This window comes from Planococcus citri, chromosome 3, assembly GCF_950023065.1.
Source record: "Planococcus citri chromosome 3, ihPlaCitr1.1, whole genome shotgun sequence".
NCBI classification, from domain to species: domain Eukaryota; kingdom Metazoa; phylum Arthropoda; class Insecta; order Hemiptera; family Pseudococcidae; genus Planococcus; species Planococcus citri.
Genome location: NC_088679.1, coordinates 55,231,505 through 55,258,866, shown reverse-complemented (window position 1 = coordinate 55,258,866; position 27,362 = coordinate 55,231,505). Strand labels below are relative to the sequence as shown.

Genomic DNA, 27,362 nt, shown 5'->3' with positions numbered 1-27,362 from the left:
TTGAATTCAATGCTTTTTCGAGTGTTTTATTTAACATTATTTGAATGAATTTTTGTTCAACATCAACACTTTTCCTGCACTTTTGTCAAATTTACTTAGATTTTGTCATTTTTTTTTTTTTGTAATTTTTATAAACTGACAAAGAAGGGAAAAGAGTGAAGAAATGAAAAATAGAAATCGACGTCAAAAATGTCAAATCTCCTCCTCGTTCTCCAACTCGTTCTCCACACGCGAATGTAATGTTGTTTGCGTTGTGCCCCTTCGCCCACACTTCGCCTTTTCTTCTTATCACTAAAGAGGTTTTATCATTCGTCGTTTTACGCTTAGCTCAGTGGATACTCAGTGGTCAGTGCTCAGTTCCTTTTTGTTGAGTTCAGAGTTCATAATTTGTGTGAAAAAGTTTTGTGTAAAATGGATTACCTTCATAAACATGGATTGCAATATTACTAATCGCTGAACACACCGAACACCTATCAATCGGCCTTCTCCAATTCTCCATCCTGTAATCTCGTTGAATTCGACTCTGATGCGGGTGAGTAAGAATACAATATAATACATAGGTACTCATTTAAGAATCAAATTTCAAATAGATGAAATTAATCAGAAGATTTACAGTCAATCTGTGTGTGTAATGTATTTTTATTTAACTAGCATTTCCAATCAATAGTACATGCGTGCGTATTTTAAATCGATAACAACAAAGCAGCCCCAGCGATGATCCATTTCGATGGTTTCTCTTTGGTTTTCAAGTTGAAAGAAGAGATGTAAGTGAGTCCTCTTTGCCTCGTCCTGTATATGGGACATTCGTACATATTTCTCATGTCGTGTTTATCGACAGTAATACCCTTGATATAGATAACAGGCATTGGGAAAAATAATTCTTTCAGTTTTGAATCCGTGATGTAACCGCTTTCCACATCCCATCGAGCTCCTTCCATGTATAATCCATTTATGTAAACACCATCACGTGGAGCAGTTCTACACATTAGATAAAAAATTGAGAGGTTTTTCGACTCACTAATCATAAATGTACATAGCTAGGTACGTTGAATATGAAATGCTTACGAGAATTCATCTTTTTGCTTTTTGGTTACTTCGCAATGTAGAGTCATTTTATCCAGAGGCCATTCGTTTTTATGTGCAGCACTTTGCATTACAGCTGTTAAAAAAGCTTGTGGGTTAAATAATCCTCCCAACCATACAGATGATGGTAACTGGAAAAATATTTTGAGAAATCTGAGTCACATTTCGATGAACTTTTATGAAGTACCTATTACAAAAAGGTCATATCTATACATGGTTTTACTTACGCAGAAATCAGCCACCCACGATTCTAATTCTTTCAGACGACAAAGTAGATCAGAAAACCAAGCTGATAAACCGAGCAGAGAAGGGTATGCTTTGATTTCCCACGTTTTTGGAACTTTATCGAGGTATACGGATTCTTCTATTTCTTCCATTTCTGGTGTAATGGTTAGTTCTCCCTAGAAAAGTAGATAAGTATACGTTTCACCGTGATGATGATTCAAGCTATGAAGTAGAAAAAATATTGACCAACCTTTAGTCCCAAATTAAGTTTAATTAGTGAACTTTTGATTTCAGCCATTAAGCCATTCATTCTTTCACATTCTTGGAATACAACTGTGGTATATGGAGTTCTTTCTTCAGCTCTGATGGCCATATCTTGTATATTAAATTCATCGGGAATTTTATCTAAAATTTCATCTATAGTTTGTCGTACCTGTGAGATGAGAAAATTTTTCCAACATTTAGTACAATATTTGCATTTTATCTGCCATGTTGAAAATAAACCTCGAGTCTCACTTTATCATCCCTGCTCATTCCATAAATACCAGAAGAACTGAAATCTCGTGGCTGAAGTTCCAAAATCATTTTGAATAAGTTTTCAGCTTGGTTGGTCAAAAATCCTATTTCAGCGTTGGGATTGAGTCCGTACAATATTGGACTTTCTGGTGGTAACATTTCTTCTATGTATTTGTGATAATTTTGATAATCCATGTTCGGGGGTGCTGGAAACCCGGGAGCTAATTTGGTTTCACCTTCCAGCTAAAAATTGGAAGTTTCATTATTTTTTCTTTTTTTAATTGCTAGGTCACGTTTTGGGTTAAGTAATTTGTAAAGTATAGCTAACCAATTGTGGATTTAGAAACTCTTGTAAATATGTACGACAAAGCTTTCTATCCCAATCATCGGTAATATGGCCACCGTACATAATTTCTCCGAATAAAAATCGTAGATCTTCCCATGGAATTTTAAAACTGGATTCTAAATAGTTGTATAGAACATGTACGCTGATGATTAAATCCCCTGAAATCAATGAAAAAGAAATTTAAAGGTACTGTACTTTTTGATTTTAAGTGAGGTTTAACACATGGGTTTAAATTAAAACACACCGACGTTGAAAGGATACAATTGATTCCATCCTTGTGGACCAAATTTACGTCTTTCTGCAATACATGCGTGGAAATAACAGAGTGCAAAAAGTATCGTCTTGAATTCTACTTCTTTGGAACAGGTTTCTAGCGTTTCTTGGTCAAAATTGTCCAAAGCTTTGTGCAAATTTGCAAGTATCCCCGTTGGGGGTTCGTTAGTGATTTTTATCGATGATTCCAAAATACCCTGAAACATATTGAAAAAAAATTTCTGCATTCATTGTCATCTTTTTTTACCTTTATTGAATCTATTAATTGAATTTACTTGAGGAATGACGTGCAGTTGTGGTGTATTGGCTGATTCTGCGCTCATAAATAATCTATAGTTGGAATGTGGATTTTCGAACGAAATTTCCAATTTTTTATCCAGTATTGGCAACCAACTCTTCACCAGATGAATATTCTGTATTTTGAGAAAATTTATTTTTAAGGTAGGTATTGATAATATTGATAGAAAAAAACTATGATCTGTCATTATTACCTGTAACATGACCCAATGACCTTCTTTATAGCTTTTTTCAATAGCCAATTCTGCCAAAGTTTCTTGACCCTGTCCTAGCGATATGTTGTGAAAATTTTCGTTTTCTGTAGAATAACCTAATACCAATCCAAGTGCTTCAACTTCCTGTAAAATTCCATCAATTTATGCTGAACGTTCAAAATTAAGTTGGTAGGTGCCGGATGTAAAACTATTTTAATGGGTATTAACTCTAGTGGGATCAACTCCTGGTGATAGAATGAAAAATATGGGGGTTGTGGGATCCATTTTTTTGAAAATTTCGGCAAAATCTACGCTTCTGGGTTCTACATATTTCACTCCAAGTTTTTCTTCAACGAAGCATCTGCAATAATTCAAGTACAAAATATAGGTACATTTAATAGAGATTTTTTTTACATTAAATGTTTCGGTGTACCATTTGTAAGTTGGAACTTATATTCGTAAGTATAGGTACCTACTTGATAGCGTGACTCATTCGATCTGGTCTGAGAGCTCGAATGATGCATAGTTTCTGTAAACCGGTTTTATTTTTCCATTCTTGAGGTAGTTTTTCCCTTTCAGGTGTTTCGCCTTCGACAAACTTTTTCCATCGTTTGGCTGAACCTTCAATATCTTTATCTAGACCTCTGTAAATGTACACAGATGAAACTATTTTTCAATTTTCTGTTCGAATTGAATTTCAGTGCTCTGGTTCGTATATTTACCTGAATTCATCCATCATTGATATATTTTTAATACCACCCCATAGTTGATTAGTAAGAAAATCAACGGGGCTTGTTATGCTGGTCATTGTGGGAAATCTCAACAAAAAATCCAACTCTTCGGCGTTTATTTCGTTAGCGTGTGATAGTATCTGTTGAAATGTGTAAGAATTTTTAAATACTTATTATGAAGTTCACATGATACAAATATTGACTAATTTTATCTTATTCGCACTTGTATGGTCATCAATAAAAGAAACGTCAATCTGTCAGCTTGAAAAAGTCCCATATTGATATAAGTGAATGTATCGTAAGAAACTGCGTCAATTAAATCGTGAATATGGATTTGTAAATCGTTACTCTGTTCAGTGTTTACAATTGCATTTTGAAAAACTCCGCTGAAAGACTGTAAAATGAAAATTAGTCACTAAAAAAAAAGGATTAATTTCTTATGTAAAATATCGTGATACGTACTTTCAATGAAAATTGATAAATCGGATTAATTTTATGCAAATCGTTCATAATGAAGTATAATATCGAAGCTCTTGTAGCTACAGATCGAAACTGTTCTCTAGCTTCGTCAATTTTTATGGAAGCCATTCTCGATTCGGACACTTTTTCGACAATTTCAATAGCCATTTTTTTAGACGATTCCAAATTTTCAACCAGTCGTTTATCGCGTAACACATCCCCTTCAGCTGATGAAAGTTGTTCTAGTAATTCATCCTCGAGTGATTTTAATTTAATTTTGTAATCGTTTTGTTCTTTTGTTAAATTAGACTGTGAACAATTTTTTTGAGACTCGATTATTTCACATCAGAAAATTTTCTCCGAAAAATAATTTTTTTACTTTGTGTTGTTCCAAGTCTGGTCTCTCGGCTTTCATTACTTCGGCCAATAATTGATCCTCTAGCCCATCTTTAGTAACTGTGAAATTGATAAGTGTTGTTTGAGCTTGGATTTCTGGTTTGTAATGCGGGTTGCCTAACTTTGTATGTAGAATGAGTCGAAATTTTGGATCAAAATCGATCTCTTTTTCATCCAATTTCATCGTCCTATAAAAAAATTAATTGAGTAGGTGCCTAGTTTGAAATTTTAAATATTCATAATAAGGTTAATGTTTAGAAAATGCAACTTCTCTGCTCGATACCTTCCTTTCTTCAGTAAATTCCTGCCAATCAAATTATCAAAAATAGGATCTATGTGTTCTTCGATATTTTCAAATAATAACGTGCGTCCTTCTGAGACACAGTGTTCGATTATATCTATCGCGTTGTCTTGATTCTGCTTCACAACGTTCAGATCCCTACCATATCTTGTTTTAATCCAACGAATGCCTTGAAGCTATAAAAAATTAAAACATACCATATGCAAATGGCTGAACTTGTGTTTCTATATTAAAAAAAAAAAAAAATGAATTCATACCTGTGGATCAATCATCAAAGGCCATCTTTCTGAATGAGTCAATATCATGGCATTTTCCGCCGACATCCTATCATTTGGAAGTGCTTCGTTGTTCCATGAAGCAACTTGAGCTTCATCAGCCAGTACTGGTAAAAAATCATCTTCGCATGAGATGGGAATTTCAGGCTGAAATTGAATCAATTCGATATTTAAATCAAAAACGATTTACTTATCGAGCAAGTTTTGAGGAAAATCACGCATACCTTGAGCTTTCTCAAGAATGGCAACCAATACTTGTGTAACAATTCGTTCCTGTAAGTTTTCGTGAAGCATCCAACGTATGATATGTAAGCTGATACGAGAAGTATATCACCTGGTAATGTTAAAGCTGCTTTCTCCAAACTTTAATTTAATAATTAATGAATTATGAAGCTGAAAGGTTCTTCTGTAAACATTGGTCTGGAATTTACTTGGTTATACTCTCCCTCCAGCGAACACTTTCAGATGCTAAGCCTTTCACTAATCTATTTGCTAGGTTTATTTTCTCTGACGTTTCTTCTTTTTGCTGTACACAGTTTTCTTTGTCGTTGTTCGCATCTTCTAATTTTTCATTCAGTTGCTGTAGTGTACCTTCTAGAGCCTGTAACATTTCACATTGACAGATTTTTTTTTCAATTTAACGAAATTTTCCAGTTTAGATTCATCATACTTGGATTTTTTCATTAAGTGTGGTCAATTTATTTGCAGCTGCTGTGTATTCTAAAGTTGCTTGACTTAAAGCTTTTCGTTTGGGTTCCACGATTGTCCAAATTTCGTAATACTTCATGATGTTGATAACCCATTCGCAAAGGCCTTTGAATTATCGAAATTGATTAGTTTGGTCTTTTTATTCGACAAATGGAGTCGTTTGCGGATAAAAATATACCTGCAGCTGCAGAAGATTTCATTCGCACGAGATCTGGGTTGAATTCTGGGTTTTTCAAATATGGCTGAATACTTTTGACAACTTCCGGATTAATATTTTCAACGCTGTAGTTTATCAGTGTGTCGAGAAAACCATCCAGCTTCGCCATCATGATCTAAAATTCAAAATTTTAATTTTTAAAAATGAAATAAGTATTCAAAATTGAAAAAAGAACAAGTCCTACTTTGCAAGCCTTCCAGCTTCGATCTTTTGGTATTTTCCCTTTTTTCGCCAATAATACCATGACAGCTGCGGTGACATTTGCGACAATAGCTGGAGGGCTGCCGAAAGATTTCAATTCTGTTAGATTGCTCTGAAAATTTAATTTGGTAGGATAAGTATTGTTTGCTTCGTTTGAACGTTTTAATTTGTGAGATCAAGTTCAGCTCACTTTATTTAAAATATTTAGCGCCTGTTTAGCTGCCACCAACATGGGCTCAGCATTTCTTAAATCTTCTTCGCACATTTTCTGTTTCACTGCTACATCTTCTTCTATAATACGAACTTTTCTTTCTTCATCAGCAGCTGTGAATAATAAAAATACGATTTACAAAACCGAGTAATTTTTATTACGAAATAAATGGAATAGAAAATTTTCTCACCCAAGGTTTTTTCTCGTTTCGTTTTAACAGTTTCTTTTTCGATTATTTTAATGAGTTCCTCGGTTTTTTCTTTCTTTTCTGCCAGAACGATCTCTTGTTCTGCCAAACTGATTTTTAATTCGTCGACCTATTAAGAAATAGAACTCAGTCTCAAACAGTTTGATATCAAAGCCCAAAAAAATAAGCTGAACTTGCAAATAGGATCTTACTTGTTCAGCACATCTGACGAGTCTTTGAATTCCATTTTGGAATCGTTCGATGTTGGCTTTATTTTCATTATTTTTTTGTCTTAATAACTTCTCGTACAGGTGTAATTGCTCTAAGAAGCTTTTCGGCGTCGTGTAATTATATCGTCGGTCATTGACTCGATATTTGGTGGAAATTGTACCAACAGACATGTGCACGTTTGTCATAAATAATGATACTGGTTTTCGTAATTCGCTCTGCGGTTAGAAAAAATTTCTCTCAGTTTAATTTGCTTTTTAAAAAAAAATCTGAAAATCGCACTTACAGGTAAAACGTCGAGCTTATTGAGAAATTTCAAAGAAACAGATTCGAGGGCTTCTTGAGGCCATTCTTGAAACCAATCTATGTAAGTATTATTTATAATTGCTGGAAATTTTCGAGCTCTGTTTCTAAACGTTGGTCCAACTGGTGAGAAACATAGCACAATTTTCAAGTACTTTCTGACCCGTTCGATGAAAAATTTCCAGCAGTTTTCTCTGGTATCTGCTATACCTGTGCTTTTGACCTGAAAATCATCACGATTTATCCCCATACCCAACTTTATAGGTTACTTGGATTTTTTTCTTCAAAATATGATTAAAATCGGCACCTCTGGTCTAACGGTGTTGATTATATTGGTAACTTCGTCGTCGGAAAATAATTCTGGGATTTCTCCGCAAGCTAGAAAATCGTTTACTGGGACGAGAAATTTTTCATCGGAAATCTGTGCATCGGTCATTAGAAAAACTGAACTTATACTCTTGAGTCCAGCTTTAATGTATAATTGAGCGAAATCAACCTAGGAACGGTAATTTTTATGTTGAGTAAATACTTTATTCTTTTGTGAAGATTCTAAAATATGTAGGTACCTACTTTGATATTGGAAATGCTGTATCCTTTCTTCAATTGTATTTGAAATGTCTCCATTGAAGATATAAAAGCTGCCAGACGAGCCAAAGATTGTTTTCCACTACCTCCTACACCTACTAAGATTACATTACCTCTTGGAGTTTCTAGTATTCGATTTATTCTGTGAAAAAATATGAAAGTTTTGAAAAATTTGCTACCTTTCTGTTCAATATTTGAAGTGTGGGTAAAATGAGACGAACGTCAACGCAGGTACCTGCAAATATGAGCCATGGCATCTTCGAAAAATACCAAATTCATCGATCCCACCAACTCGTTATAATTATGGAGAGCTTCGTTTAATAATTTATGCAGCTTGGACCACGAATTGATTGGTAAATACTTCAAATTACCGATACCATCAGCAAAATGACAATAGATCAATGGCTTTTCATTGTAGTCTGATTCGGGAATTTCCTTGAAAAAGTGGAATTTTCCATTTAAAAAAAGACGACGAGCGTATTTTAGATCTTGATGAAATAAAAAGCGACTATAAATTGCTTACTGGGAAAACCTTTTTGACATTTTCAATCAAAAGTTTTGAAAACGTGTCCTTGTCTTTTTGATCAACCAATTTATCCGAATAAACGCGATAGGCTTCGTGGATCCATAATCGTACCAGTTTTCCAGGATTTACAACACATTCGTGATTGGCAAATAGAAGTCCCTGCATTCGTATATTTTTTAATTAAGTAATAGATGAAGCTGAAAATACGTCTAAAATATTATTCTCACTTGGAATAAGTTGGTCAAATCTTTCAGATTAAATACGTAATGAAATTTAGTCGCTGTTGGCAGAAAAGTCTGAGTTATTTTCAAATGAGTGGCCAAAGTCAACTGTACCAGCAGATCTGAAGATCGAATAACTTGGATGGGAAACGTGTACCCGGAATTCTTCAAATGTTGAGTCAAAATCGAGTTGTATATGGAATGAAGTATTTCTGTACTTGGAGGGCTGGATGACGAAAATCAGAATTGAAACGTATTTTCATTTTGTAACAGATCGGTGCGATTCACTATTTACCTTAACGCAAAAATGTAGAAAAATCTTTGTAATCTTTGGTCAATTGTCGAATTACCGGACGTGGGATTCATACAAGAGACAAACATGATATTATGGATATCCTTGAGGGTTAACTTGGATCGATCATACCATTGTTTATAGTTCAGGTGTTGTCTGATCAAAGTATGAGGTTGTACTGTACCATATCTGTCCACCTGAATAAACATCAAAAGGTTACGCTCATATTCTCGAGAAATGAAATTGAAAAAAAATATCAAGCCAACTTGTGGAGCATTCAGATCATCTATAAAGTACACCATGGTTTTATTTCCAGTAGGACCGTAATTTCGTCCTGCTTTCTTTTCCAATGGTTTTTCCAATACTTTTTGCAACGTCTCTGCAAATTTAAACACGAAGTTGTCAGTATGAAAACTTCACATAAGGTGACATTTTTCGCACTGAAAGACGAACCGGATGTTGAATAATAGTTTAACGATATATTCGTAACTCTGTACTCGATATCTGATAAATTCGAGAGCTTATGAGACATCAGCACAGTCTTCCCGTAGCCAGAACCGCCTACCAACATGACTGGATTTTTCTTAGATATCAATAAATTTAGAAAATATTGAATTTTTGCTGTTTCTGTGGTGCTTACGAGTGAAGTCTGGAAAATAAACTCTGAGAAATTATCTGGAATTTGAAATTTCCATCAAAGTGTTTCGCATTTGTCTCACAGTTAATGGTATATCAGGATCCAGTTCAAATCTACCGACTTTATCCGACCATGGAAGGAATTTTTTCGTTTTAGGATCTACATAATAATTGAAAAGTAATCCGGTGGGTGGAAATTTCACCGTTTTGAATTCGTTGGTCCACCATTTAGTGAATTCGCTTCGGTAATCGATCAACTGAAATACAATAAAACCTCATTTGATAACGCTTTGGCTAGTAAAAAATATAGATATAATATTTTTTATTCGAGGAGTTTATTTTTTGAGTGTGAATAATAGATTTTTAGAAAGTTCGATTTTGAATAGGAAAAACTAACACGCCTGAGCAAAGTGAGGGTCAAAGTTTTTGAAAATTTACATTTTAAGAAGTAAATTATCAAGTTTTTTTTTTACAAAAAGTCAATTTCTCCACATTTGACATTTTTGAAAGTCAATTAAGTAAGCATCTAAAACAGAAATTTTCCAAGCTTTTAAAAATGTGTAAGTTAATTCATATTTCAAAAAATTTGGCAAAATAGTCTCTTTATTCAGACTAAAAATTTTCCAAATTTGCCCACTTCGTCGAAATTTGACAGCTTTATTAAAATTTTCCATTTTTTTCATCATTCAAAAAAAAAAGAGAAAAACGACACATCCTATAAATCATACCTGATCCTGGTACAAAGCTGAACCGAATGCCCAAACGCAAGCAAACACGAAATAAATCTCGTACCATTCTTTCGGACAATCTCTAGGAACATTTGAAGGAATAAATAGACATTCTAACAAAGAGCAAAGCATCTGAACGCAGGTGATTTCCGGTATTGGAATAATTTTTTTGAATTTTGTCCTATAAACTTCGACAACAGAGGGGACGTATTTATCGAATAATACGGTCAAGTTTGCTTTTTCAGATTCGTTTGTACGAGTTTCTATCCAACTAGTGACGTAAGGACTCCATCCTAGGTCTTGCGAATTGATGAATAAAATACCAGCTCTGGATACGGTGGCGGGTGTTGCTGAATGTAAGTTGGATATTTCAAATATTAGCCACATATTCGGTGTTAGGTAGATTCGTTCGTTGCTGGCTAAAGTCAAAACCTACAAAAAGATAGAGCTCATTAAACCATCAGTACCTACTTGTAAATTTGATTAATGATGAGTGATCAATGATCAATGCTACGACGAGTGAGGTAGGTAAGGTTGAGTAGGTAGAGGTATACTGACTTTATTGTCGTCCATGACGGTATTTAGGGATTCAATCCACATTGGATCTATATCTCCATCCATTATCATCCATTTTGGTCCAGATCCGCTCATCAAAGTTTGCTCTCGAATTAAAGTAGAGAATAGCCCTATGATTTTTACGTGAATTGGTTAAGTAAATTAAGCTACTAAGTAGGTACATACGCATACTTCTTGAAGACTGATTTGTGATTTTTATGTACATACTTTAAAAATATCTCACCATCTTTCCATTCTCTGGTGGCTGGGTTAATGATACCAAATAACTCATCGGTAGTCACAGCTTTTGGTTCAATAACGTTATAATAAGGTTTCATCTTCGCATTCACGTAAGTTCTATGCAGTGTTTTCCAAATCTGAGTTTTACCACTGCCAGCATTACCAACGATGAATACTGAATGCCTGACGTTGAGCAATTCCTTCAATTGAACGACCTGAAAAAAATGTTGATCCAAATTATGCATCCCTTTGTAATAAGCCGAAAATTATTTTCTTGATGAGAAATGTATTGTATATGTACTATATACTTTTAAAATGAAATTATCTTCAGGTTGCAATTTCAAATCAACGGCAGCCATTTTGGCTTGACTTTCAAAATTCATATCTTGTTTTCGAGGTACATCGAGCATAGGAAATAGATCCTGTATAAGGCTCATGAATATAGGAACATCGTCGGTTACTATTTTAGGTACATTGAAGTCTCGTAATGCTCGCATTAATATTTCTTCCTCCGGTCTCTTGGGATCCTCCCTCTAAATATAGAAAAATTCTTCAGATAATAATTAAGGAGGATGAGAGAGATTGTTGACAGCAATTAACTTTCCTTCAATGAGCCTGCCATCACGAGTAAAGATTTTATGGCTCTTAAACCCCAATCGTAATGGTCTTGCTTCGATAGTAATTCTTTGCATAGAGAATACAAAGTGATGAATTTTCTAGCCAAGATTCTTGCATTTTGAAATCCTTCGGTTATCAGCATTATTTCGCATATCAATTCGAAGTCTGGCACTATCATAGCGCAAGGTCTGCAAATTCGAATTTATTCCATGTATAATTAATTATCCTATTCCTATCATGGGTAGGTATGCTGAACCTGACAAAATCGTACATATTATTGAAATACCTGTATAAAGTTTTCAGATTTTCTGGCAGTTCTGTTCTGCCTTCGTACCCTGGATTCATTGTAATAAACATTCCGACTGTTGGAACTAGAGAAATGTTCTCACCGAGAAAGTTGAATTCTGTCTTTTTACATTTCAAAGCGTCAAGTATACATTTGACTTGTACAGCAACAACTGATAGAACTTCGACTGCGATTCTATTGAATTCATCGAAACATCCCCAAGAACCGGTTTGAGCCAAACCTTTGTATATATTCCAGCAAGACTGTGAAGACAAAGAGTAATTTAAGCAAACCTCAGCCATCTTTGGGGAGAAAATATTGGATCTGATCAGACCAAAAATTGACCATATTGGAGCAAATCTGATTTAATTTAGTTCTGGGTATTCCCTTGATCCAATTTGGTACGAGCAGATCTGATCAAATACAATCATTTTCCTGGCTTGGATGTCAAGTAAATTAAGTAGGTACTTTGTAGTCCATTTGCTCTGAACAGTTGAAAACATAAACCATCATGCCTAAAGCTTTTCCTAAATCTTTGGTGGTTTCAGTCTTACCAGTGCCAGCAGGTCCAGCTGCAGCACCACCCATTATCAAGTGTAGTGACTAGAAAAGAAAAGAAAAGATGATGTTGAAGTAAAAACCATTTCTTATTTGTACCTACCTACCTGAGTTAACGTAATGTAGCATCGATCTGTCAAAGGTGTTATCACTAAACGTGAAGTGTTTCCTAAATATTCATGATTGTAACGGAATTCCGCATCGCAGATATTTGCAAAACAATCATTTTTTGTTGTATCCCATCTAAAACACAAATTCAACAAAAGTCGACCGAGGTATCTTTCATAAAGTGGCCAATCTAATGCAAGAATAAGAACCTATGTCGAAGTTGTGATTGCCATTGAAACGCTGATCCAGTCTCAATATTTTCAGAAATCAGCCTCGAAACAACATCTCTAGAATGCACATCAATCGTGCAAATTGTCATGATCTTCTGACGATCACCTGCTGATAAATCGCTGAGCAAAAGTGATATCAATTGATTGAGTTGAGTAATCTGCAATATTGAGGAAAAAATGGATTGTGATTGAAGCACCTGCTATATTGTTCTACTGGACCTAGACTTACTTGTTTTTTGTTGTAATCTTTCAAAGCATTTTCATAACCTTCCTCGATTTGAGTAAATGCCATGTTTACTTCACTCGTCCACCATATTTGAGTCGCACATAAAGCTGTCTGAGCCGGATAATCGAATAACCATTGCTCTCTGGGTTTTTCATCGTAGGCCAACACAGCATCAGCCAAATACTTCCTACCGGTTTCTTTCATACATTTCGTTACATTGTTTAGCCATTTTTCCACCTTTAAAAGAAATTTTATTGAAATAAATTTCGAATATGCGATGAAAATGTTATTAAGGAGTTGAGAATAAACCTCACATGTCCAATGCATTCGCATTTTTCTACAAATTCGACGTATTCGCCATCTTTGGCAAACATTCCTCGGGCAATGTGTCGTTGATCAAGATCAGAAGAGAATTTTAATTTAGCTATAGAATCGTATAATTTTGTCAAATGCCTGAAAAAATTAAAATCATAAAGTAAGTAGAGATTGATAAAAATTATTATAATGAAATCCACAATATTTTTCAAACCTTGAAACCATTTCTGGCTGATTGCCATTGGCTAAAATATCCAGAAGATCGACCGGTGAAATGAAATAAAAACGAGGATAAATCAAACGTTTCGTTTCCAAGAATTTTGACAGAGCTTTTTCGCATTTTGTCAGTTCTATTTGTAATATTTCCAAGTTTTCGTACAATTTGGGTATTTTCGAAGCTTGCAGGATGTTGGGATTTTCCAGCATTTTTTCTAATAATGTCTGATGATCATAATTTCATCAATATATGTATAATAGGTTAACTGTTTGAAAATGATTATCGATTAATGGTACCGCGCTAGGCACCTATCTATGTACTCACCCTAAATTCGGAATCGATTCGATGAAATCTGGTAGAATCCTCTGGAAATTGATTACAAATATCATCACTTCCGACAAAAATGGATTGAAGATATAACCAAGTTCGTTGTACTTCCAACCAAATGTTAATTAATTGATCTGCATTCGCTAGTGTTTGTTGCCATTCGGAAACTTCTTCCAAAAAATAAGAGATGAATTTTGAACTCATCATGTTTTGCAGCTGAATCTAAAAAATTGGGTAAAGATGATTACATGTTGTAATAAGGAGATGGGAATATCCTATAATATTGTATGGGATATCTTGGATATTTACTTGATTATCTTCTAATTTCTCGATGACATCTTCGCTACATTTCAACAACTGTATGTTCAAACAAGGATGCATCTCGTACTTAAATTCCATATTTGACCAAACAGCTGCAAATTCTTTGAGTGATTTTTCCATCGACATTTCTTTAACTGACTTATCAACAATGGTTTTGACTTCTTCTTCGTATTGATGTAAATTCAATTCGAGCAGATCGGTTAACGTAGTGGTGTCTCTAATTTCGAAATTTTCCTGCAGAAAAAATAAATTCATTGTGGTATAAACAAACTTTTACAAATGTGGAGAGTTGAGATTTATACATTAGTTGCGATCATCAGCTGATCCCAGTGCCGTTGTCGTATAGCCGGATTTTGCAGTTCTGTAATTGCTCGAAGAGCTGTAATCATGTCTTTGATCATGGTTTCCAAGTTTAAATATATTTCCCATTCTTTAACATCTTTGTCAAGAGCTGGAGAAATTTAAAATTAAGATTTTTCATTAGTTGACAAGTTAGCCACACTTCTAATCGAAATAGTGATGAGGTAGGTATAGGTACCTACTTTTTATTTCTCTGGAGAATTTTTTCAATTCAATGTCCACCATTTCTGAATTGATTTCTTTCCACTGTGTTTCTTTCCAGTCATTGAACCACGAATTCACCAAAAATATGTAATCCCATAATACCTACAAAAAAGAAGTCTTACCTCTCAGACTCAGTTTCGCTAAAAAGCATTGATCATGAAATGATAGGGAGGATTTTGCATGTTTTCCCTATCATTGAATTTCAGGAATTGACAAAAAAAAAAAACAATTCAAAACCTCAGCTGTGAAAAACGAAAAAATTTTACCTTTGCTAATTTCAAATCTTTCCTTAACGTCTGCATCGTTTTAAAATCAACTTGGGCTATTTCGAATAAATTGGCTTGTTCGGATAATTTAAACAGCGTGTTCTCCATTTGAAAAATTTCTTCGTTCGTTTTATCAATTTCTTTGTACGGATGTTCGCAATCCCACCTGTCAAAAAATTGAAAATTTTGTCTTAGTTTTAGTTGAAAAAAAATGATATGGTCTGGTGATAGAATCGTTATTACGAGTATATAAATTAGAAATTATCTTAATTTACTTGAAAAACGTTTTGTTTTTGTAAACATCTTTGTACACTGTTTGTTTGATATCAAATAGCACAATTCTTTTTCTGATTATATTCACTTCAGCTTGAATGAATGGAGCTGCGGCTGATTTAGCCGAAACGCAGAGACGTTTAGTATTATTCCAACGATCAGGTAATTCCTGCATAGGTGATTTAGAAAAAATTACTCATCAATTTCCAATCAGGCAGAGTATGTTAGTTTAGGTGTTAAGGCATTATCTTGATATAGGTAGGATGTTCTTTCTTATTTTTAAATAGGTACCTATACCTGCATAAGACGATAGGTTTCCTCATGAAATTCAATATCATAAGATACGAGAAGATCAACAATTTCTTGCAGCGGTTCGAACATAAAATCAGTATCCGGAGCTCGATCTCGCACATTGACCAAATAACTCATAACTTTGATTAAATTTCCGTATTCTCCTTCGTCCAAAGGTTGCATTAGACCTTTCTCCGCATCGATGATAAATTCTTTCAATTCAGCCAAACTGAAATATCGGTGAAATTTCATACACTCACTTTGAGATAGGTACCTTATCTAATACCTACTTAATTTTTCGTCAATTTTTTGTAGAATACAAACCTATTATTAACTTGATCGATGAGATATTGTTTGAATAACATGCTCCATTTTTCTACTAAATTTATGAGCATTTCTTTAAAGTGGCTCAAATCAACTTTTAACCAGTTGTTTATTATTTTGAAATCGTTCAATTTTCGTATTTCTTCTTTCAAATCATTGTAGTAATCGATCTAGAATATATCATCATTAAAAAATATTACGTAATTGTTGCATTCAGTATGATAGGGAGGGAGGAGGTTCCATTGATAAATACTCGCCTGAGTTTTGAAATCTTCCAATTTCAAAGACGTTTCTTTGATAAAAGAACATTCATTTTCTGTAATAGTTTTGTTAAGAACTTCTTGTTCATCGACTGTTAATTGCCTTCCATAAGTGAGAAATTGTTTAAGGCATTCATTCATATCATCTAGCCATAGATAGCTATACTGTTCGAAATTTTCTACCAGAGTTTTGGTCTAAAAAGCAATAATTATGAGAAGTTAACCATGAATAGCGGGTATGATTTTTCAAATGGGAAATAGAAAAAGATATACTTCTTTGAGAGATTCTTCGATCATATTCACAACACTAGTCTTGGAATTTCGAAGTTTCGTATAATCTTCTTCGAGTTTCTAAGCAGCAAAGGATTATTTTGAAGTACATAATTCGATTTGAAATTCTTACAAAGGAGATTTCACAATCAGCAGAAAACTTTTTGAACCAGACATATGTAAGTAATGTAGTTGGATTTAAAGAAAATGCTAAAATACCTACATCATTAGTCAAAATTTCAGAAGCTGAAGTGGATTTTTCGATTTTTGGTGAATTTTTAAAAATTTAAAAAAATTTAATTTACGTAATTTAATTATTTCAAAATGTTGAAAAAAATCTAAATTTCAATTTGATTTGTATCATATTTTTGACCTCCCACATTAATGGAAAACAGTTTTAAACCGTTTTGAGCAGATCTGAAGCTGAGCTTTTGGCAGGCTTTTCAAAATGTGCCATAAAAACTGTCCAACTTGATTTGGTTGGTATTTTTAGTAATCTACTTACCTACTCAACTAAATTTGGACAATTTTTATGAAACTTTTTGAAAATCTGGAATCATCAAAACATGGCTGGAGGATCTAGAACTGCTTGAAATCATTTCTAACCGACTCTTTAGTCAGCTTGTTGAAATTATGGTACGTATAGTACGCACAAAGTAAATTTTAGCTTTTCAACTTAATTTCTGTCAAATTTTGTGGAAATTTCTATTTTTAAAATTCTAGTAGAGGCTCCAAAACTGCTAAAAATGGTTCGAAACAGTTTTCAATCGACTTGAAAGATCGAAAATAGCATGCATAACTAATTTCAGTTTCTTTGGTTTCTTTGGTGTTTTGATTTTTTTTTTTTTTGGCATTTTTGGCTCTTTAGGTAATTTTCAAAAATTTGCCAAAAGTTGAAAAAATGCACTTTTACGTAATATATTTTTGCACCCTTTTCGGTGTAGCTTTATTTTAAAAATTTTCTGTCGATTGAAATACCTACCTACCTTGTTAAGTAGGTACCTATATAAATATGACCGAATGAAAATTCTCTTACTTCGCAAATACACTCAGTGTGGATGACATGAGGCACAATATCGACCATATTCTCTATGTAAGTCATCATGTGGACGATATGAGTTAAAATATTACTTTTATTATTTAAATCTGTATCCGGATAGAATTTTATGTGTGGTTCTTGAAGCTCCATACGTATTTGAAATAACGGCAATTTACTTTCTTTCATTTCTTCCACAAGGTAATTGATACTACAACGAATAATAGGGACTTGCGTGAATTAATAAGGTGCTTTTTTCTCTTATGAACCCAAAAGTTATGCTACAGACCTGCATAAAGTCGCTTTCAGTAAACCTTTCCGAACAAAAGTTTCCACCAATATCAAATAATTTTTGTACTTTTGTCGCATTTCGTCATCGTTATTAATCATGCTACTGAATTCTTCCTGAAAAGAAATTTCACCAATGATTAACGTCAAGTTTTCATCTAAATTTTTTATTTCTTCAATTTGTTGTAATTTAAGTAGGCACTACCTATCTATACGTACTAAATTGTAAGTTGCTTCGTTATCTGGCAAAGTTGGAGTTTGTGTTTTGTATACTTTTAATTCGATTTTTTTCGCTTGCAGCGATTTTTTGGCCATTCGTAACATTTTTGACTTGTAAGTAGATATTTGTTTTGTGCTTGAACCTAAAATTCGTTTGTAAAATAGCCATTAAAAATTAATCGATTAAATTAATCAGCCTTTATTCGCTATTAATTGATTTTTAGACTCGCCTAATTCACTTGATGAAGAACTAATTTGTCTATCACTATCTGGTTTTTTTACTACGTTGCAAAAAAGTTGCAAATTTTCTTTGAGAAGCTCGCAAATTTTGTCACTCGTTTCTGATATATCCTTGTACCTGTAATATTGGCGAAGTACATTTTACTTTCATTATGATTTATTTTCATAAATTTCTTCGTGTAAAGACGATGGTACCTTTTATTTACAATGGATTGAATTTCAATGTGGTCCCATCCGACGTAATGAATTAGTCCAGTATCTTCATATCTGATAAAAAGTGGACTCTCATTCCATTGATTTATCAGCTGCTCAATTTGTGATAAATTGGTCTGAGTTTTCGACAATTTTTCAAACAAACTGTTGGTAACTTGATATAAATTCGTAATTGCATCTTGTAAATCTATAATTATTCACATCGAGTCAAGTAGGTATTTTTACAGCTTTGTTAGTTAGGGACAAATTTTAAATTTTCAATGTTAAAAAAAAAATAAATAAACCTGAATTCCAAGTAAAATTATGCTGAATATTTGAAATAATCGAATCGATATTTTTCAATTCGTGTTCAATCAATTCGAGTTCTTCAATTTTACTGTTTTGACGAATGCCATTGTATCTGAAGTTTACAAGAAATGAGTTACCTACCTAATCAAATTAATTTTAAAATTGAAAATAAAAGCCACAAATACAACTCACTGAGTAATTGTACGTTCTAATTTTCGCGAAACTTGGTATAATTCTTCCGAACGATCGTATAATTTCTCAACACATTCGGGTATTTGTCCATATTGCAGAAGTTTCACATAACGTGTTTCTTTTAATGCAGAAGCCAACTGAAAATCAAGTTCATATCATATTAATTACTCTTCTCAAAAATAAATTGATAGGACATGAAAAAATAATGCTTAAATTACTTACTTCATCCGTAAAATTCAATTCTAAAATATTATTAGAATGAATAACGAATAAGTCCTTATTCAGGTTTGTTTCTATTTGATGGGGAATCTCTCCTAGCCACTTTTCAGTCACGTCCTTTTCAATTTCTTCTAACAAGCGCATCAGTTCGTTGTATTTGTTCATATACGACGTTGTATCTGGTACACCTACCAAACTGCCAAAAAGATAGGCAGGTTTTAGAAATTTTAGAGATTTTAGAGAAGAAAATTTGAATGGATAAAGAATATAGGTACCAGTTATCCATGAAATTCAACATTTCCGCCCACGGTGACACTCTGTTTTTAATTTGCATTATTGTTGAAAGGGCTCCGCTGAAAGGAGGAAAATTTTTCACGAAAGTTTTCGAATCGTGTAACAAGCAGGAATTTCTTATCTCACTGTAAATCGTCTGCACAATTGCAAGAGTAAAAATGTAGTTCCGGATTGTGTAATTTTTAAATAAAAATGAGTTCTCTACAGGTTGGTAGGTAATACAATTCTTTCTGCAAATTTTACTTATGGAAACCTTATCAAATATACTTACAGTTACCTCCTCCAGTTCGTTTTCAAATATTGATAATAAATTAAGATATTTCTTCTCAACTTCACAACGAATAGCTGGTCTGTGTAGTAATTTCCCAAGCATTAATATGAGCTGGAAAAATGTTATTATGATCAAATTCTCTCTTACAAAACGAATAAAATTTGATATTTAAATGCAACCCTATAAATACCTGTACCTACCTTGAAAAAATGATCCATATTGAAACAGTTTTCAAATGCTTTGCTGAAAATATTAGTCAATCTTTTATCCATATCAGAAATTTGATCATCGAATCTCACATATTCTTCCAAAAAAGCGTTTTCAGACGTATCCAGGGGGTTGTAATTTCCTTCGTAAAAACGATTCAGTAAAGTATTAAACTGCTCGAATATTTCAACTGCTTTTAAAGACAATGTGTATCCGATTACTCCGCTGAATTCCATTTTTTCGAGCTCTCTGTATTGCAGTATGGTAAGGAAAAAGTTCTGAAATTAAAAGTAAGCGAATTTTGAGTCATTTTTGCCACTTTTGCAGCAAGAACTCATTGCTATTAGTCCGGCATATGACAATAGGAGTAATTGCTCCCCCCCTCGCCGATCCTCCAGGACAACTTTTTTCTTAAAGGGGACATCCTAAGAAACATTTTAAAGCAAACCTGCCCAAAAAAAATTGGCCTCACTAACAAAATGGCGGCCATTTTGATTGACAGGTCAGCCGAAATCGCAGATTTTGCGTTTCAACATAGGACTTGCGTGAAATTTTTTAAACCTTACAAAGGTAGATCGAAAGATCATGCAAAAATTTATCACCTGTCAAAATTTCAAGTGCTAAAGTGCGTTTTTCGATTTTTGATGAATTTTTTAATATCCAATTTAGGCCAAAAATGAGGAAAAAATCAAAATTTTACCAAATTGACCAAAGAGAGCTGAAATTTGGGAATACCATATTTTCGACATGCCAAATCGATAGGAAATGATTTCAAACCGTTTTGAACAGTTCTGGAGCCTCCAGCAGATGTTTGAAACTCGAAATTCCCACAAAATTCCATCAAATTGGAGTTGTAAAGCTGAAATTTATTCTAAAAACTGATTTCAATACGCTACGAAGTACTGCAGGAGAACTTCAAGTCATTTTAGAGCCTCCAGCGACTTTTTTGAAAATTACTGGAGCTTCCAGTAGATTTTTGAAACTTGAAATTCCCGCAACATTAATTTATCAAATGAAGTTGGTAAGCTGAAATTTACTTCGCAGACTACATGGTGGTTTCAAATGGTTTTGAAGCTCCCAGCTACATTTAGGAAATTTCAGTTTTCCAAAAAAACGCCATACAACCTTTCAAAAAGTCGCTGGAGGCTCCAAAACGACTTGAAATCCACCAGCAGTCAACTTCGTAGCGTATTGAAATTAGTTTGCAGAATGAATTTCGACTCTCCAAGTCAGTTTGATGAAATTTTGGGGAAATTTCAAGTTTCAAAAATCTACTGGAGGCTCCAGTAATTTTTAAAAAAATCGCTGGAGGCTCTAAAATGACTTGAACCCACCTGAAGTCGTCTTCAGAGGGTGTTAAAATAGGAGTGTAGAGTAAATTTCATCTTTCCATCTCCATTTGATGAAATTTTGTGAAAATTTAGTTTCAAAAATCTGCTGGTGGCTTCAGGAATTTTCAAAAGGTCGCTGGAGGCTCCAAAACGACTTGAAATTCACCTGCAGTACTTCGTAGCGTATTAAAATTAATTTTTAGAATAAATTTCAGCTTTACAACTTCAATTTGATGAAATTTTGTGGGAATTTCGAGTTTTAAAAATCTGCTGGAGGCTCCAGAACTGCTCAAAACGGGTTGAAACCTTTTCCAATCGATTTGGCATGTCGAAAATAGGGTATATCCCAAATTTCAGCTTTCTTGGTCAATTTGGTAACATTTTGATTTTTTCCCTCATTTTTGGCCTAAGTATAATGGATTTTCAAAAATTCACCAAAAATCGAAAAACGCACTTTAGCATTTGAAATTTTGACAGGTGATAAATTTTTGCATGATCTTTCGATCTACCTTTGTAAGGTGTGAAAAATTTCGTGCAAGTCCTATGTTGAAACGCAAAATTTGCGATTTCGGCTGATATGTCAATCAAAATGGCCGCCATTTGGAAGTAAGGCCAACTTTTTTTTGGGCAAGTTTGCTTTAAAATGTTCCTTAGGATGTCCCCTTTAAGAAAAAAGTTGTCCCGGAGGATCCGGGGGGGGTGCACCGGTGCAATTACTCCTATTGTCATAAATGCCGGACTATATATTAGGTAACTTTACTATTTCGTATAAATCTTCCAACCATAAGATGTAAAAAAAAAACTTACTTGCGTTACTGATACACGATTTAAAAATGCGTTAAATTTTTCCAATGCATCTTCACTGCTTATGCTCCAAAAAATGTGTCTATTTGTGGTATAATAGCTGAGATGAGCGTGACTGTACGTAAATAATTCTCTGAAGAAAAGAAGAAAAATAGATTACATAAATAAATTTGGGCCTTTTTTTTGGTAAAATCCAGGTGTATCTTCTCGTAGATAGTAGGGTAAGGTAGGTAGTAGGTAATTACTTGAAATGCAAAAGTGCATCGATAGCTGTTGAAATTTTAGTCATTACGTCACCTGGATCTTCTTGAAATATCGATGATGGGTTCAAGTACCTGCTGGTCTTGATCAAAAGTGCAAAGTTTTCAGCACCTATCTCTTTTTTGTTTAATAAAAGTTATAATACTTACCATAGATAGAAGACTATTGCAAACTTCTTTCACGATATGGATAAACCTATTATTATGCCTCAGTTCGATACAATTTACATAAATGATGAACAGCATTTGGATTAAATCGGGTATGCTTTTCTTCAAATATTTATAATCGGTTTTTTCCAAACTCTCGATGCGAAGCGACAACGGTTTCAAGTACAATTTTATATTTTCAACTTCTGATTTATCTAATAAAATTGAAATAAATTCCAAGTGATTTCCAAGTAGTTGTATCAAACTCTGAACATCGTTATCTTACTTACAATTGGATATTTTAGTGCGTAATTCTTTCAATTGGGCGTAAAATGGGCTTTCTAAAATATTCAAAATTTTAGATATGTTCTGAATGGTTTCTTCACCGAGCTGATTTAAAATGCCTTGTACATTTTCCAATTTACTTTCCCAAAAATTGATTTCTACAAGTCATAAACGCCATTAAGTAGGTATGTGAAATTAAGTATGAATAACTTCTATCCTAAATGTTTGGTCTACTCACCGGTATTCAAATTAGGCTCAAAATTATTGGCGAATAGCGTATCAGATGATTCCGAAATAACAAACGTAACTTGCGAAATCCAATTCGAAACGGTGAATTCGATGGAATTTCTAACATGTATATCCACTGCTTCTTTGCTGAGAATTTTAGAAAATTCATTAAAAATCTTAAATAGATATCTCGAGGCACTCATCTGCCTACAATATTCTGGATCTATAAAACAAATACGTACTTGATAGTGCTAGCACGATTCAAATTACAAAATTGTTCGATGTGCTCTGGAATGAGAAGTAAAGTTTTTCCTTGCATCATGTTCTGTAGTTGTCTAATATTTTCTTTTAAATTGTATACGTTTCTTTTAACATCTTCTTCTAGAGTTGGTGACCACCCTGTGTGATTCAGAGGGTTTAGCAGTATCGTTCCAAATACCTAAATTAATAATAATAAAAAAAAAAAAAAATAGGTAAACAACACTAATGAACAGAATTCTGCGAAAAATTGAAATAATAAATTATTATTGGTTCGAGTACGAATGATTGTTCAATGTACCTACTATACCGGGCACCTACTTCATTTACGATCAGTCTCAAATGATGCAGGATATTTGCATTACAATCGCCGATCACTAAAATTTTATCCTTATTGTCTTCTGTAACGAGGCATCGGCAGGTTTTTATGAAAAATACAGATTTACTTTTGAAAGTAGTATTGTATTCCAAATACGGTATTAAAAATCCATCTGTTGAAAATGTAACTAGGAGCAGTATTTGATCTGCATTTGTTATGAATTTATGAATAATATTCTGTGAAAATTTGAATGCGAACATGGTACATAAACATTTACTTCAACAGTTCAACTTTCAAGTACCTAATAAAATTGAGTATAAAACGGTACCTTGTATTCTTCATTTGCCATCATTTTCGCCCATTTATCCGATTTAAATTTCAAGTGTAGCTGGGCATATTTCAAGATATGCTCGTATAAAGAATCGTCTTCGGATTCCAATTCTTGTGCTTCCATAATACGAGTAAAATTAGGCTAAAGTTATTAAATTAAAACCTTATGAAATACTACGACTACGAGGTAGGTACATAAATTGATCCCTGATTTCCATAATATTCCATTCATTTTACTCGGCTGCGTACCTACTTCTGAAACAATTATTGATTGGAGTTCGTGATCCTACCGATTAGTGCAAGCTTGTTTACAGGTGTTCTAATATACCTAACTTACCACTATATGTGCGGGATTCAGCCCGTAGTTACCACTTTTAATCAATCAAACTTTTTCACACGTAACTACCTGGTACGTAGGGTGTATGTAGGGTAAGTAGTTTTTACGGTACAGTACCAATGCAATGCTTCTTTTTTTCAAATCGGCACTGAAGAAACAAAAACACAGCCAGCCTTATAGCTATTGCATAGTTGCATACTTAATTAATTATCTAACTGAGAACAGCTTTTCTTCTGAGAATTTTATTGGAAGCAGCTGAATGGATTAGGATTCGGCTAGAAAGAGGCTGTATGAATGACCTTGGAAGTACAGAAAACTGATGAGAAATATTGTAGTGAAAAAACATTGAGTATAAAAAATTGAAAAAATTTTGAATTCTTGATAAAGTAAGATTCGCCTATGGTTGATTATTGATTGCTGAATCGGCAATTTCTGGTGTTCACTATTTGGATTTTCAAAAAAATATGTATTGGTACAGGAACAGGACTACAAGTACCGGTAATAGAATTAAAATTTTGCAAAAATAATTCAAAATAAATTAATTACTAGGGAGGGAAGTAGGCAACACTGTAATAACGATAGGTGTTTCATTTGGACAACACTGTTTTCTCGTCTTTTTAACCAATCAAAACTCTTTATTTTTATCACTGAAAAAACACAACAACAGATTAGTTGAGCGCCATCAAGTGCTATTTTCATTTTTCATTTTCAAAAAATTCAAAAGAAAAAGTATTTTAATGTTCTTTTTTCATTTGATTTTCATTTCCAGACTTTGAATTGAATGATTGCGATTTGAACAGCGTACTTCTATTCCAAAATGGGACCTGATTCGCAGATGATATTACGTTTCGGTAACAAAGGATTGAAAAACGCTCAGTTTTCGTTGCTGGTAAAATTACATTTTTCAGTATAACTCTCCACATATTTCTTTCTTAATTGTAAACTCGATATTCGATTACGCAGCTTGTTGGTTCGAGTAACTTCTGTCGATTGATGTATGATACGATCACCTCATTAAGTCTGAAATATCTGAGAATCCCGGTCAATGTATCTGTAACAGAGAGCATAGAGAACATTTTAACGTCGTCTGCACCAATTCATGTGGATTTCATTGTGTTCTTGATGGATACGAAGGAAAGAAATAGTATTGAACAAGTAATATTATCATTCATTAACCGTACTACATATTTTGTTTTTATGTTCCATTGCATAATGTTTTTTTTTTCATTTTCAGGTTGAACGAAATCTCTGTCTGGTAGAACCGATTTATTTATGTGATAGAATTGTTCTGGTCAATTGCTGTAATCATTTGGGCACAGGAAATTTAGGCCTTAGCGTAGACGAATTGTCAACTCTCTGTCAGAAGTACCGTTTACAAATGATACACGGAAATATAGAAGTAAGAAAATTAGTATCTTTTTCGTAGGTTTGTAAAAGTATTACTTACGGCTTTATATTAAATCAGTCCATGTTCTTCTTTTGTACAGGAAGAAGAAAGTCGTGAGAATATCGCCAAACGTATTGTACATTTTAGTTCGGTCATTTGCGGAGTGAAGACAGGAATGCCTATGGTTTTTGATTTCCCCAACTTCTTATTTTAGTCAATTTATTCATTAAATTTGAAAAATGTCGATTTGGTTTGAACGAAAGCTATTTTACCAATACTGAACGATTGGTCGAAATTTTACGCCGATATATGTATTTGAATGGATTCGCGGTGACAATAATAATGCGAGACTGGTATCATCTTGATGTAAATATTATATGTATCTTATTAAGAACAATAAAAATTAACGAACAAACCTTTATTTTGTATAATATTTTACATTGATAACTACCGATGAAACAGTAATAAATTATTTCATCCAATAAGAGTGCTCCGGGAAGAAACATTACTACAAGTTTTACTCATTGTTTCCTTTCAAAATGATTTATTGTTTCTTTTGAGCTAGCTTCTTTTGCTCCAATTCTTTCGCGTATTCAGCTTTAATCCGTTCCTCAGATTTAAACAATGCACTTTTGCTGAAGCCCATGTCGTAAAATTCACTCAATTTCATATTTGATTCGTAAGGGTACCCAGGAGCTCCAGGAAATATGATGGGTTTAGACTGTTGCACCGTGATTCCTCCGATTCGAGTCCAATCCTATATTCAAAACAAAAAACAATTAATGCATATTCGTACAAAGCTAACCGTACGTAAAATGGATAATTACCCTCTTGTTATACATGAAGTAATACGACGCAGCGAATATGAATAAGAGATAATACGTGGATTTGACAGCATAGATTTTTGCGGATTTGGCGACCAATGAGTTTCCCTGGAAATATACAACACAATGAAAATATCTGGAATTCGTCAATAACGATGGAGATTTTTCACTTACAGTTATCTTCAGGACAGCCTGTTCCAGTTTGTTGTACGGATATCTCAAGAACCGTCTTATTGGGTTATTGATTTCGTAGTACAATTCCGGAACGAAAACAGGTTCTCTATGAGACAGATTCTGATCCAACAAAAACTGCTTCCTCCAAGCTCGTCGGTCCGGTGTCATACCATGAATTCGGTGATTAGTGTATTTTTCCAAACCTTCCAGCAGCATAGGAGAAACACCGCCTGTATCTGACCGATATGGGAGTCTTTGCCAGTAACTGCATGGTTTATCATGATAACCCACGAGTTTTTCTTGGATAAAAGTATCTTTATCCGTCATTCTTAACACTAAATTATACACTCAAAACTTTTTTGTGATCAAAGACTTAGTAAGGGCATTTCATTACGAATTTTACGCATCTACGAAAACAAAATTTTCCGAACGATTGATAAAAATTGTTGTCATAGATGTTAAATTGGCAGAATCGCTGAATCGCCGAATCCGATTCGGGCACAGAAAAAGTGGTAATTACAGCGTAAAAAACAGGAATTCGTTGGTAATTCATTATTTTACAACATTTTTGATTTTCATTTATTTCTGATTTTTCAATAATATTCAAATTTTAAAATTTCTAAAAAAATTTATTCAAAAATAAAATCAAGATCAAATCAACAAATTTTTTATATTTTTATTTTCAATTTTTTGAATTTTGAATCGCGTGCATTTTATGTTTTTACCTTTTTACGAATTTGGTTTACTTATAAGCTTATAACTTATTTGAAAATTGAAATGCCAAATGGTAATAAAATGTAGGTAGGATAGGAAAATCAAATTC

General features: G+C 33.6%; 4 protein-coding genes across 5 annotated transcripts; 1 reads left to right on the top strand and 3 right to left on the bottom strand.

Annotated features, from left to right (window-relative positions):
- The first annotated feature begins 306 nt into the window (after positions 1–306).
- Positions 307–25,956, top strand: LOC135840884 (uncharacterized). 2 transcript variants are annotated; one of them, XM_065357622.1, is made up of 5 exons: positions 307–532; positions 24,924–25,043; positions 25,118–25,309; positions 25,389–25,553; positions 25,642–25,956. In XM_065357622.1, the coding sequence occupies exons 2-5, from the start codon at positions 24,972–24,974 to the stop codon at positions 25,753–25,755; spliced, it is 543 nt and encodes a 180-aa protein (XP_065213694.1). In that variant the 5' UTR covers positions 307–532; positions 24,924–24,971; the 3' UTR covers positions 25,756–25,956. The 2 variants fall into 2 exon arrangements, with proteins under 2 accessions (XP_065213694.1, XP_065213693.1); XM_065357621.1 differs by lacking the exon at positions 307–532 and having other exon boundaries at positions 24,813–25,043.
- LOC135840885 (dynein beta chain, ciliary-like) lies at positions 627–16,069 on the bottom strand. Its single transcript, XM_065357624.1, is given in 54 exon segments — positions 627–978; positions 1,066–1,214; positions 1,311–1,484; positions 1,559–1,741; positions 1,825–2,067; positions 2,153–2,328; positions 2,415–2,640; positions 2,719–2,856; positions 2,935–3,078; positions 3,163–3,295; positions 3,411–3,578; positions 3,657–3,805; positions 3,889–4,059; positions 4,128–4,433; positions 4,504–4,708; positions 4,804–4,997; positions 5,079–5,243; positions 5,321–5,459; positions 5,528–5,697; positions 5,767–5,909; positions 5,983–6,136; positions 6,206–6,334; positions 6,413–6,546; positions 6,624–6,750; positions 6,833–7,066; positions 7,135–7,374; positions 7,459–7,647; positions 7,722–7,878; positions 7,972–8,171; positions 8,260–8,421; positions 8,490–8,709; positions 8,779–8,972; positions 9,042–9,154; positions 9,229–9,424; positions 9,495–9,668; positions 10,140–10,571; positions 10,698–10,825; positions 10,939–11,149; positions 11,243–11,484; positions 11,535–11,740; positions 11,839–12,101; positions 12,307–12,441; positions 12,504–12,639; positions 12,714–12,892; positions 12,964–13,197; positions 13,275–13,413; positions 13,490–13,716; positions 13,817–14,041; positions 14,129–14,374; positions 14,443–14,591; positions 14,683–14,806; positions 14,971–15,136; positions 15,246–15,763; positions 15,859–16,069. Coding segments are annotated over 53 exon segments (9,909 nt in total). The 5' UTR covers positions 15,419–15,763; positions 15,859–16,069; the 3' UTR covers positions 627–683.
- Positions 18,124–23,941, bottom strand: LOC135840614 (dynein beta chain, ciliary-like). The gene is made up of 16 exons (XM_065357239.1): positions 23,816–23,941; positions 23,490–23,723; positions 23,153–23,349; positions 22,921–23,057; positions 22,688–22,840; positions 22,401–22,612; positions 22,236–22,333; positions 21,994–22,123; positions 19,849–20,133; positions 19,649–19,759; positions 19,359–19,513; positions 19,087–19,279; positions 18,865–19,001; positions 18,669–18,784; positions 18,367–18,571; positions 18,124–18,289 (listed from the first exon to the last, which is right to left on the bottom strand). Exons 1-16 carry the CDS (start codon positions 23,939–23,941, stop codon positions 18,124–18,126), a joined length of 2,655 nt encoding a protein of 884 aa, XP_065213311.1.
- On the bottom strand, positions 25,945–26,977 carry ND-B17 (NADH dehydrogenase (ubiquinone) B17 subunit). Its single transcript, XM_065357620.1, has 3 exons — positions 26,540–26,977; positions 26,369–26,473; positions 25,945–26,298 (listed from the first exon to the last, which is right to left on the bottom strand). Exons 1-3 carry the CDS (start codon positions 26,864–26,866, stop codon positions 26,086–26,088), a joined length of 645 nt encoding a protein of 214 aa, XP_065213692.1. The 5' UTR covers positions 26,867–26,977; the 3' UTR covers positions 25,945–26,085.
- Between the last annotated feature and the right edge of the window lie 385 nt (positions 26,978–27,362).